The sequence below is a fragment of the Crinia signifera genome, chromosome 1, assembly GCF_055691185.1.
Source record: "Crinia signifera chromosome 1, ASM5569118v1, whole genome shotgun sequence".
NCBI lineage: Eukaryota > Metazoa > Chordata > Amphibia > Anura > Myobatrachidae > Crinia > Crinia signifera.
Window position 1 is genome coordinate 347,387,763 of NC_139217.1, and position 13,406 is coordinate 347,401,168.

Below are 13,406 nucleotides of genomic sequence, written 5' to 3' on the forward strand. Positions count from 1 at the left end.
GATGCACTCATTTTATTCTTCTTGACATCAGCCAGAATGAAACATTTGCCTCAATCGTCAGTGTTGCTTCATTAATATAACACTTATCAAGGTGTTTTGACACATGTATAAATAAATCAAATGCTTTGGTTTGCAATAGCTGAATGATGCAAAATGCACCCTGCTTATTCTAGGAATAGAACATAAGATGAATTACTGTACTGTTACTACCGGTGACTTAAGATCACTCATTATGATGCTCATTAAATACATACCGTATTTCCAAAGCAAACCATTTTCAATGGGTGTGTTTACACCATAATCATATGTACTGTAAACTGAATTTGTAATTACATTTTAACTATAAGACAAAAACTATTTTAAGCCCCCCCTAATTATTAGAAACACCAATCTGGGTATGGGTGCTTCCCGTTCCTAGCAGCATTCATCAGCCCCAGGAACCGCAATAATATGGTCTCAGCAGGTAGTAATAATGCATGATCTATGGACATCACTGTCATCTCAGTCACTGACCAGGCAATCTTGGATCATGCTGTGGTTCAAGTATTGTGTGCACAATTAAGCCAATTTACTAATGTGCAAAATATTCAGGCGAGAAACCCACTATTATGCACAATTCTGTCGGCGTTGTGTGTACAGATTTGCACAATAACATTTAGTTTTTGGTAATTGTGCCCAGACAATGACTCTGTGTATACTGCTGTATGTCCCACAGAATTTTCACAGAGATTAAAAAAGTCACTTGAAGGTCCATCTACACTACTCTAGGATCACGCACTTTTCACTTTGGATCTGTCTTAATTATTTTACATTGGTTTTAATTGCTCTAATGTTTTTTTTACATATAAATTGCGCTTGGAAGGTGGAAATAGTATGCCTTGGAAAGTGTAGCTGACAGGAGGTTAGGTGGGGGTGATCCACTGCACAAGACTGGGAGTTGTATAATAATGTTTATTTTGTATAGATTAGGCCCCCTCTTGGTAGGTTATTATTTACTTTAATACGTAGTTTAATAAAATATTCAGGGGTGTGCTACCACAGACAAAAGAGTTCAGACTTTAATACAAAGAAGAGAGAGTAGCTTGTCTTATGGTGGTGCACCATTTATAATCATGAGACATAAAATATACCTTTTAATTTTTATTTAATTAAAAAAATTCTGCGAAATATAACGAACAAACATATAACATGAGTACAAGTGAGACACAAATGTGAGTTTAAAATGGCACGTGCGGCTTCTCACTCTAATTATCTTTATTGATATTAATCTGACACACTTATATAATGACCCCTCAGATAGCCAATTAGGTCTAAGAGGGGACTGTGTTTTTCAGATAATAATTGCGAACTGTACGCAGTGAACATGCAAATTCTCTTGTAATTATTAAGGTGTAAGGGGTAAGTATCCTTATCAGGAAAGGATAAATGCACGATTTCCAGCACAGCAACAGGCAGCTCTATTACAGATAATTTGCACAATGGCTATGTGCCTAATCAATGCAATTTCTATATACTACACTTAGGCGTGCATACGGAATATCACTGTTATGGAACCAGCGTCTCTATCAGGTGTTGCCGCTGCCGCTAGTCACAGACTCTCCCTGGGGGACGAGTTCATGTGCCGCTGGCTCAGCGCGCATCCACCTTTTCACCCAGCGCCGCTGGTATCGCACACAGCAGTTAGCTGGGGTGATAGGTAATCTGGCAATTAATCACATTAGAGTCCTGAAAAGGACTAGTAAGTACAGTCACAATAAGTGATAATAATAGTAGATATGGTGAGAGGAACGTCCGCACGGCCTGGTCAGCCGGCGTACGCTTCGCAGGTCTTCTTCAGGGCCCTGAAGAAGACCTGCGAAGCGTACGCCGGCTGACCAGGCCGTGCGGACGTTCCTCTCACCATATCTACTATTATTATCACTTATTGTGACTGTACTTACTAGTCCTTTTCAGGACTCTAATGTGATTAATTGCCAGATTACCTATAACCCCAGCTAACTGCTGTGTGCGATACCAGCGGCGCTGGGTGAAAAGGTGGATGCGCGCTGAGCCAGCGGCACATGAACTCGTCCCCCAGGGAGAGTCTGTGACTAGCGGCAGCGGCAACACCTGATAGAGACGCTGGTTCCATAACAGTGATATTCCGTATGCACGCCTAAGTGTAGTATATAGAAATTGCATTGATTAGGCACATAGCCATTGTGCAAATTATCTGTAATAGAGCTGCCTGTTGCTGTGCTGGAAACCGTGCATTTATCCTTTCCTGATAAGGATACTTACCCCTTACACCTTAATAATTACAAGAGAATTTGCATGTTCACTGCGTACAGTTCGCAATTATTATCTGAAAAACACAGTCCCCTCTTAGACCTAATTGGCTATCTGAGGGGTCATTATATAAGTGTGTCAGATTAATATCAATAAAGATAATTAGAGTGAGAAGCCGCACGTGCCATTTTAAACTCACATTTGTGTCTCACTTGTACTCATGTTATATGTTTGTTCGTTATATTTCGCAGAATTTTTTTAATTAAATAAAAATTAAAAGGTATATTTTATGTCTCATGATTATAAATGGTGCACCACCATAAGACAAGCTACTCTCTCTTCTTTGTATTAAAGTGTAGCTGACACCTGGAACCTCTCAGCTTCATCAACATGTACAGTAAAACTCAAGTCCATTTGCCGGGATAAAAAACTTAGCAGCTACCACTACAGCCCCCCCCCTCCTCCTCCCAAACTACAGAAATACATCATGTCAACATGACAACCACTTAAAGATTATTTGAGTAATTCTAACAAAATTATTTTTTTTTTTACCATGGGATGTATCAATATGCATGTTAAATGCACCCCATTTTTTCATACCCCTACTATCCAACTACGCATGGAGTTGATTTTATATAGTGTGGCGAGCGCAGCGAGCCACCGTGCCCGAAGCGTGGTGAGCGCAGCGAGCCCCGCGAGGGGACTCGGTCTCATAAGAAAAACGGAAGCCCAGATATTACATAAGTACCCAGGAAAGTATCTTCCTTCACCTGGATTACCAGGCTTGGAAATAGAAAAGTGTACTAAAAGCTGTTTTAGAGCACCTGACACACAAATCATTGAGTTGCAATTATTGGCTTAGAAAACTTCCACTTAGTTGAATTACAGAAACAAAGCCCCAGTCATACTGTAGTCAGCAAACTAGGAAACGCTACTGCTGTAATGGAACATACCCATTGGGAAATGAAGGAGTGAGTGTGTGTGGGGTGGGGGGATTTCTTAATGCTTGAAATTCCCCGCCAAGCCCATACCATGCCCTCATTAGCAACTTTACTAGAGATGTATGCCCTTAGTATCACAAATGAAATAATTAGCACCACCTGTGAACCTGGAAAACATGCACTGCTAGGGGTACATTGCTATAGACCATCAATATTGTCAATAACTAATAGTGTTTAACATACACTATCCAGTGTTTAAGTAGACCCATGTATATAAGTCTCCAATGTTCCGCATCTTGAAAAAAAAACATTTACCTCATAAAAATAACTGAATGAATACATACACTGTATGAGCCAGAATACAGCTGGTTGAGTGTTAATTATGCCTTCTTCATTGGATAGCCACACTTGATAATCAAGCATTTGGAAACCTCCCTTAACAAATCCTGCATTTGCCTCTGATACCTTTTGTTCTGTGTAGGAGATGTACTAATCCTTGCACTTTACGGCAGCCGGAAGTTGCACAAAAGTGTTCACTGCTCCATAGGGTAGCGAGCAATTTTTAGCAAATTCGGGCTGAATCCAGCTTGTGAAGGGTTCAAAATCGGGTGCCTTTGCCGGCATTTAAACACCATGGGAAAAGCATCTTGCACCCTTCGCAGGTTATATGATTGATCCCAAAGTCAGAGTTTGTAAGGCTGTGTGTTATCCAATAGGCATTTAAATAATGAAACCAGATCCCACCTACAGAATAAAGTGTGCACAAAAAAGGGAAATGTTCTTCTATATGTACGATAACCTCCTAGCAATGTCTTATACCATGCCCTAAATGTCCCGAGGGTAAATCATAGACTAAAAGGCTGGTGTATAATGAATTAGAAAAATGTGTTAGACTAGAAGAGAAAAACAATATCATCCAAACACTGATGGTATATTTGACACCTTTCATTGCATTTAACAAACCAACAAAGGGTGCTTCAACACTTTTCCTATGTTCGATCAAAAATATGTACAAAAATTCCATGCAAGTATAATGATTGTTATAGATTTCCACATCTGAAACATTTACAAATAAACTTGCTGCTTACTAGTGATAATAAATAAAATAAATGACTAAATAGGTTTCAGCACTCTCATAGAAATACAATCTGGTTTAAGAGCGGCGTGCACCTTATTGCCCTTGTATGGTCATTTTCTTAAAAAACTTATTGGAATTATAATCATAGGTATCTTCTCAGTAAAATCTTGTTCCTATGACTGAATGATTGTTATATCCATTATAACCACTGCTTCACATGTAATATTTTAGTCTCTCACTTATGAAGGCAATTGGACACAAACAATATACAAATGGTAATACAGGCTTAAAAGTTGTATAAAAGACATTTTAACACTTTGAAGAAGGAAAAAATCTCCCAGGTGAAAGGAACTTGTAACCATTTCCAGATGACAGTTTTAAACTGCGTATAGAACCAGACATGTTAATAGATGATGATGACTGAGTGATGTTTGCTACATTTATGTTTTCCATGTGTTTATGACCATTTGGAGGATTTTGCTGTGTGGCTTCAGCATGCTTCTTCTGAACAGATAATTCTTTTAGTTCAAGATTATCCACGGCTTCTTCCTTCTTGCTATGTCGTGGAGACAGGTTCAATAGACTTAGAACGTCTTTCTTTGAAGTCATTGTTCCTGGAGCTCCACGTAATATTTTGATTGGACCTGAAGTATGCTGAGGGTGATTTGACCAGAACATCTTCAGGTTGTGGATTGCTTTCACCTTTTCATCAATTGCAGCAAGTTTTAATTTATCTATATCCGGGGCATCAGCAGGACTGGACCGAGCAGATCCAGCAGAAGAATATGAAAGTGCTGGAGATGAGGTACTACCTGCTGGAGATTGATGACCTGAGCTTGGAGAGATATCTCGAGGAGATCTTGAAATGTGAGAGCTATAAGGAGAGCTAGGATATTTCAATCTGAAACTAGGCGAATCTGAACTTGGAGAAGGTTGGTTACTGTGAAGGCTCGTACCTTCCTTTAGGGATGTTTCAGAGTTTGCTGGACTATTATATCCTGAGCTCACCTTCTGAAGAGAAGAGCTTCTGGTTGGAGGCTTTGGTTTCACAGTTATAGGAGAAGGCATACCTTTTTGAACAGGTCTGCTAAAAGCACTTGTTTCTGAAGACCTGAACATAGAGCTGCCATTTGGAGTTGAAGCACCATCAGACGAAGGACTTGCATTATTGAAACTGCCACTTCTTTGAAGACGTTCAACGGCAATCAGGTGGCTTTGTGTCTCCTCTAAAATCTTTTGAGCAAGCTCTTCATGGTTAAGCTTGGGGTTGTTCTCTTCTTGGGATTTCACTGTACTGTCTGTTTCAGTACTAGACTGGTCTGATTCCCCAGTATCAGAGCTAACAAGTTTTCCAACTTTTTGGAAAGGTGAATTTGGACTTGGAATGAGAGCTAACTTTACTGGTGAATTTGGTGTGCTTATGCTGCCTTTAGAGTTTACAGATACTTTAATTGTTTCCTGAACATTTTCTTGTTTGAGGCAAGAATCAAGGCTTTCTGTGTATGATAGAAGGGGTTCATTGCTTATTATAGAAAACCCATCATACTCTTCCTGTTCCTCTTTCCCTAATGACATCTGGGTTTGTGGGGAAGACTGACCTCTTGTTGTGCCTCTGAGAGAATAATTATTTTTTGGTCTGTCATGGTCTTGACGCATCTTATGTTCTCCTTCCCCTAAACAATCTGCTTTAGAGACAAAACTCATTGATGATGCTATTGAACTTAGACTGTATACTGAGATAGCATCTGAAGCCATGCCATCGTGGCACATTGGGGAGAACGGATGACCAGGATATCCATGCGGCATTGGGTTGGATACAGACTGTGCAGATGCCAGAGATTCAAGTGATGAAGAACTGTCAAGACTAAGGCGTTTGGGAAGCTCAGTAGAATCTTTAGGAAAATAGGAGAATATAAAAGGTTGGTTACTAATTTGAAATACAGCATTGATTTATGAAAGGCAATTATATACTAATGTATAACTGTATGGTAAACTAACTAGCTTATATCTGGTCTAGAGGCAATTTAAATTATTTATGGTCATTGTAAAAGGCAAAAACATTGCTGGTGGGCTACCAATAATAAAATATGTGGACAAACAGAAGCTAATCCTGTCCCTCACCCATAAATAAACCCATGTATGACATACAAACCAATTTACAGAATAAGAAACTTTTGGACTAGGGGTGCCGTGAAAAAAATTCTGATGCTCTAGGGTTCCGTGATTTTATGTATCATATATTTTAACCTAAAATCTTCCTTTTCCTTTGCAAATGTTTATTTTAGGACCCACCACACTTAATGGTGGAGGTTCCTCCTCACAGATCTCCAGTCTCTGTCTTTTTGGATCCTTGGCAAATAAAGTGTCTAAAGAGGAGGATGTGATATAGAGAAGGATCCAAAGAGGACCCTACATCAGCCCTTCACCACTTAGACTCTCTAAGCAGTAACTACCGTAATCCACCGCTGCTTCGTGTCAACCATAAAATCTATTACCTGTATTAATTGTTTGGAGATCTTATAATTATGATAATAACAGTGCATCATAGGAATTCTTAATGCAATAGAGGTTGCTTATATGATTGGTTGCTTATATGATGAGAGTATGTCTTATTTAACTATCAGAACTGCATCAGTGTTGAGGCTCTTCTTTGTGTAATAAATTAATATAAATGTATAAAGTTTATTGTTTTGATGAAAAGGACTTAAGTGCACTTAAAGAAGTACTGTAGCCTTTTTTCTCTTATTTTAAATAATAATAATATTATAATATAATATAATAATATAATAATAATATAACAACGTAAGTTCAAGAAAGAAAATCACACACACACAAACTGAATTCTAAAAACATACCAAAGAGCGCTAGGAGTGACTGTAATGCAAACTGCATTATCCTTTTGTTGGCTTGTTTGCCAGTTTTCAGTATGACTTCCTCTTGCCCAACTTCACACAGGTCAAATCCTATAGAAACAGAAAAAAAAAGGAAAAAGGTTTCTGCATGACATCACATATCTTTTAGGATAATTTTGGCAAATCATACTAGAAGATGTAGATGAACACCATCTGATATTTTGCAGATTGCTTAAGACTGACATAAAGTGTCTTCATCTTACAAAACACCATATTTAAGGCAGGACACACTGAAATGTAGTCCTTTCACATTATATGTACAAGCTCCAAACTTAGTAAATTATTTTGTCTATATGTATTTTATCTCAGGGATTCTGAGAGGGCAGGCGGGTGGTTTCAAAGTACACCTGCCTGGGCATCTTTCGGGGATCGGAGTGAAAAGGAGGTGCAATGCCACTTCTGCAGAGGGCACCAGATGAAGGGTAGCCACAATGCACCTAGTGCCATGCGTGCCTAGTACTGACCTCACAGGGCTTGCTTAGACTAATAATACATGCAAAGAGAAATAGTTCTATTTTGTTAATTAATTAAAACATTTCATATACCTAAAGCCGCTAAAAATTCATGGCATCCAGGCAATCGCCACAGCTGAACGCTAATGGACACTTGGATTGGGGCTGATGAGAAATCGTGTTCTTTATCTGTTTGTAGCTGAACGAGGACCTGATGAAGCTGAAGAGGAAAATAAGACAACATTTATCATACAGTAATAGAGGCACATTATATCACAGACATAGAATAAACCTTCCTCCTAGAAGACCACATTGTCTCAGCATTGGCTAACAAAATGAATGGCATTACTCATGCACTCTGAATACAATCCAGAAAAGGAGTGCTAAACTGCATCTGCACAAACCCTACAGTGATGCAAGGGGGCGCTAGTGCAAATACTGATTATGCAAACAGCATACAAATACTGGGCAGATGCAGAGCTGATTACATGGAAACACAGGCATATAATCTCTGATGCCGATACATGTACATGGTTCTGGTATAGCGATCCTTTGTGCCTACATCAACAATCTCTTGGTCAAATGTGTCTAGTTAGACACCTTAAGATAGTCATCAGCATCTAGATTGACAGTAACAAAAGATAGACTTAAGCGTTAAGTCAACGGGAATGTGATCGACAGTTAATAGGTCAACAAGTTTTTCACCTTTTTTGTGTCTTTGTCGACATATGTCAACATGGACACCGTATGTGTATAGTGTCCCCTCACATGGCTCGCTACGCTGGCAATGCTTCGGACATGGGAGTCAGCCGCCCACCCCAAGCAGGAATCGGCATGCCCATAAAACGCTGGGTGTTCCCCTGCTCCATTCCGCTCACTATAGAACGAACGCCCCGGCGGGTGTGATATTTGCCGAAGGCGTTCGTTCTGGGGGTTTCCACATGTGCATATTCGTGCATGGGCAAACCTGCACCATTGGTCAGAGGAGCGAATTCAGTCCAGTCTGAATCACCCCCTTAATGTGCCCCCCTTGGCCATTCAATAATAATAATTCAATATTTATAATATTCAATATTAATAATAATTCTACTTTTCACCCCCAGCAGCGCAACATAGTTTTGACACACTGCAAAAAGCCACATTCCAGATGGATTCATTCAAAACAAGGCCTGTAGCCCCTAAATAAAGTCACAAATGCTGAATTTTCCTTTTTGTCATCCACAAACTTTAAAAAAATATATAAAATAACTTCAAGAGTTGGAAATTGCCAATTTTATAAATATTACTTTCCATTTAGTTTTACCATAATCCCAATAACTGTTTTTCTTCTGTCCTAGGTAAAGAAGAATAGCATGGGGCAATAGTGGCGTAGTTTGCACAATCAGCCAACCCAATATTGGTGTACTTACCATTCCAACCATATTTTTAACAGCCTTCAGAAGCCAGCAGATTACAAGCAGAAAAATAAAGTTAACGCAGGAAAAAGAAAAGAGAAAGAGAGCCTTAAAACTCGAGCATAAATGGCAATGCAACATAATCATTCACTTGTGAGCATGCTGGGCAGAATGGTGTTAGCTGTAGACATGCCTCCTTATGCAACATGCAATATCAGCTTACACAGAGAGTACCCCTCTTTCTCTATTGCCACTTCCCCCCAGTCCTAGCAGTGCTGATGTCACCATGTCAATCATTGGGGTTATTTACAACGGCAAGTGTAACAGGTTATATAGCTAACAAGTTATAAAACAAAATACATACGTCCATGGAGTTCACCCTATTCTTATGGTGAATAACTGTTATACTATGATTAAAAAAATTCAGTAAGCAGTTTATTTGCTCATTGTCTGAACACTAAAATAATTTCCTTTACATAGTATGTGGCTATGGGCCAGATGAACTAAGCTTCAAAAGTGATAAAATGGAGAGTGATAACAGCCAGCCAATCAGCTCCTACCTGCCATATCACAGACTGTGTTTGAAAAATGTCAGGCAGGAGCTGATTGGCTGGTTAATTATCATTCTCCATTTTATCACTTTAGTGATACATTACTGAGTACATCTGGCCTATGAAAGAGACTTGTGCGTGTAATTGTTTTCATTAAGTGATCCCTACATCATGGGAAGCAACATACATATCAGTAATCACCAGCATAGTGGCTCCTCAAACATGGAGACCAGCCGCCGTGCAAATGTTAGAATACAGTACAGCAAGCATGCAAACAACACAAGCTGTTCAAGCTGTAAATTTGGTTGCAGTAGTTTGTTTAGACATTCAGAACATTCTTGGAGAAAGATCTGCTGTTACTTTGGGAACATGCAAGCAAGGCTCACAGGATAGATGAGCTTAAACACGGTATGACTGATGGCTGGAAACTATTCAAAACATATTGATCTCTCTCTGCTCTCAACATTGCCAGTAGCTTCACATGGACTAATGGTATTGGCTTCAAGGGTGTTTATAGATTGACAAGTCACATACATATTGCATAATACAGTAGATGGCCACCAAAAAGTATAAAACAAAGAGGGCGTTATTTAGAGTTAATAGCAAATCCATGAAAACTGTGACACATTTCTCCCGGAGAAACACACGTGCCTAGTTTTATGAAAAGCCCAAAGAGGAGATGTAGGGGCAGGTCTAGACTACTCACGCATCATATTGGCCCCTCCCTGCCAAAGCGTGATTCCTGGCATTATTCTCCCAAACATTAACACTCTTCTGGAGCCGGGGGAACTAGCAAAAAAACCATGAGCCCCCAAGAGGTTCTGATAGAGTAGGTAAGTCTGAGGATAAACCATGTTGTGATGCAAGGGATTTAAATGCAATTTTCCTATTTGCTCTTGCATGTAGCAAAATACTGGGCAGCACTGTGATTTAGAGAACACATGCCTGCTTTGTTGGGATTTCCTTCCAGAAAGGAGCAAGTGCAAAGTATCTGATAATGTGATCTTTATCATGACAATCCCCACAAAAAAGTAATCAGAAATTTGTGGCTCTCTTGGACAATGCGGGAAAATAGGCAGGCATGATTTAGAGTTGTTTTAGTAATCCAACTGAATGCAATGTGTGGCCGGACACTGTGGTGATACCCGGCTATGCACATTTCAGAGAGTTACGGCTTTACAACCTATCCCCTGCACCTCTAAGGTACATGGAGGAGAACTTGCGATGGTGCAAAGTGCTGTTCCAAAACGCACATAGCTTCCATTGCCTTCTATGGAATTCCCCCTAAATCTGTCCACATTTTAAATCAGAATTTCATGTACAGCAACATGTTTTTGCAGCTGATCAATGCTGTGTCCTAGGATGCAGCTCTGAACAGTAATGCATTCAGAAGGTCTCACCCCTCCTATATTTGGTACAGATGCATTTTATTAAATCATTTATTTTATTACTTTCTTTCCTATTATGTGTTGTGACATTGGGTTTACATAATATGTTCCGCACTTACCCGATTTATTAGTTGTTCTCCAGTTTCTGAAGCAGTGATGAGTTTACAAAGAGCCTGAAGTGCTGAATGAGGCAAGCCTAAAATAAAGGAAAACATATTCCATTCCATCAATTGTCACTCACTGTATAATGTAAGTAAGGAAAACATGTTTAGCCAAATTGTCCACTGATAAAGTTATTAATTAATAAAGATATTAACACAGGGCCTGATTCATGTTTGGATGGAATTCTGCCGCCACTTACTTGCATGTAATTAAAATTCCAATACAAACAGGAGGCGTCTGTAGGAGATGGACACCACCTGTATGCTTCTGTGACATCCAAGTGTTGTGACTCACCATGTGTCCAGATAGTGGTCAGCCTACGGAAGCTAAAGCTTACTCATGCTGGCAGTCAGATATCATCGGTATCAAATGTCTGTGTCTTACCACACAGATCCTAAATCCACCACACCTTCAAAATGGGGAGAGACATGCACCCATTTAGAAATTGTGCTGGGGACTGCCTTCCAAATACTGCAGTATTTTAGTATTTCATGTTGTGGCCGACAGGTGCTGTGAGCTATATTGCAAGATCCATTCTGCACAGATGCTGCATGGGCATTACGCCTGCACAGAAGTGACCCAGTGGAGAAGTTGCCCATGGCAACCAATCAGTTTTAAAGAAACATTTATCAATGCATTCTATAAAATTATATTTAGCAGCTGATTGGTTGCCATGGGCCACTTCTCCTCTGGCTCACTTTTCCTCCCTTATCACTGCTTCATACATCTACCCCATGGAATGATATGTGATCCTTGCGGAGGAAAAGAGATAGCATTGACTTCTTAAATCATGACTATAAATAGCCGTCAGACTGAGACTTGTCTCTACAATTGTCTTCATCTAACAGACAAGTTCAGAAGTTCAGGTTCTGTATGCAACACATTCTAAACGAAATAACATGTCTGTAAACAGAGTTCCTGGAAAATGAGTCTTACATGTGTAGAACACTTAGCTTATCCTAATACCCTAACCCCTGAACTAAAACACCAAATCCAGCCCTAATATCCTCATACCCATAGTTGCCTACCCTCCTGCATTCTGCAGGAGTCTCCCTGAAATAGCAGCAATCTCCCTCTCTCCCTCATTAGTCTAGCAATCTCCCTCATTTCAACTAGCCCACATTACACTGTTACATTTTACGGGAAAAAAGGAACGAAAGATAGATACATTTACATTGAATCATCAGCACCATTTCCTAGCACTTTAGAAAGTATAGTAGCTCTTACTAACTGCTTTGGGGCTCATCTACATTTGGATATAATTAATTTGAAAAGATTCTAAGTGCCACGTTCACAATCTCTCCATATATGGAAGTAGACACGCCCCCTTTTGTGGGGCATGCCACGCCCCCTTAATGGGGCACAGTGCAAACTTCTACTACCAACTATAATCTCCCTGAAACTCGTTTTCAAAAGTAGGCAAGTATGCTCATACCCCAACTGACACACCTTATCTAACTCTAATACATTAACCGCAAAGGGCAGATTCTGATCTGCCATCATATTCTCTGTTTCTATGTTTAGAAGAACATAATATATGCATGTGCTATGAAGAAAGTAGCTATCAGCTTTATAGGGAATCATGGTGCCCTGGAGTATCACAGTGTTTTGCACAACATGTTTAGGCCAACAGTTTCTCATTGGAAAACAATATTAAGTTAAGTGCATTGTGTTTATATGTCATCCTTAGGTTCAGTTATGTGGTGTGGGACAGGATTCACTCCTGTTTGTCCACATATATTATGATTCGAAGGTACAAGCACCGGTTTTGTCTGCTAAGTTGACCATACATTTTTTTAATTGGTCCTGGACCACCAACCCAAGGCACCCCTCAAAGTGGCCACGGCACACAGTTTGGGAACCACAGGCATATGCATTTCTTGCTGTTGCTGATCTGTTACATAATACACAGGTACCCAGCAAACATTTCTAGGCACAATCCTGTAGCGATTTTGGGGGAAATTTACTAATATAAAAAACCTAGTTTTTCGTATTAGTATTTTCCCTACGACTGCATATGACTGTTTCAGTCGTATGCAAAGTCGTGTTCCGGAGGGGAATGTACAAAGCAGTCAGATACGACTGCTTTGTAACCCTCCGATGGTGTAACCATTCGTATTAGCTGGCCGGATATACGGCCGCTAATACGAATTCGTACAGGCAGTCTGACTGATCCGTGCAGGCTGCAAGGTGTCAAAAAAATAGAAAATTAAATAAAAAAATAAAAAAAAACAGCGTGGGGTCCCCCCCACAGCTGTAA

At 39.8% G+C, this 13,406-nt stretch overlaps 1 protein-coding gene across 4 annotated transcripts in view; it reads right to left on the minus strand.

The window, feature by feature from the left end:
• Positions 1-2,569: 2,569 nt before the first annotated feature.
• TTC28 (tetratricopeptide repeat domain 28) overlaps positions 2,570-13,406 on the minus strand; it is a 561,828-nt gene continuing 550,991 nt past the window's right edge. For 3 of the 4 annotated variants that reach the window (XM_083146798.1, XM_083146816.1, XM_083146824.1), the window contains 5 exons: positions 11,104-11,180; positions 9,061-9,084; positions 7,745-7,871; positions 7,143-7,250; positions 2,570-6,179 (listed from right to left, as the gene is read on the minus strand). In XM_083146798.1, the coding sequence (XP_083002924.1) occupies positions 4,597-6,179; positions 7,143-7,250; positions 7,745-7,871; positions 9,061-9,084; positions 11,104-11,180 (1,919 nt within the window). In that variant the 3' untranslated portion in view covers positions 2,570-4,596. The remainder of the gene's footprint in view (positions 6,180-7,142; positions 7,251-7,744; positions 7,872-9,060; positions 9,085-11,103; positions 11,181-13,406) is intronic. The other variant, XM_083146807.1, reaches the window with a different exon arrangement.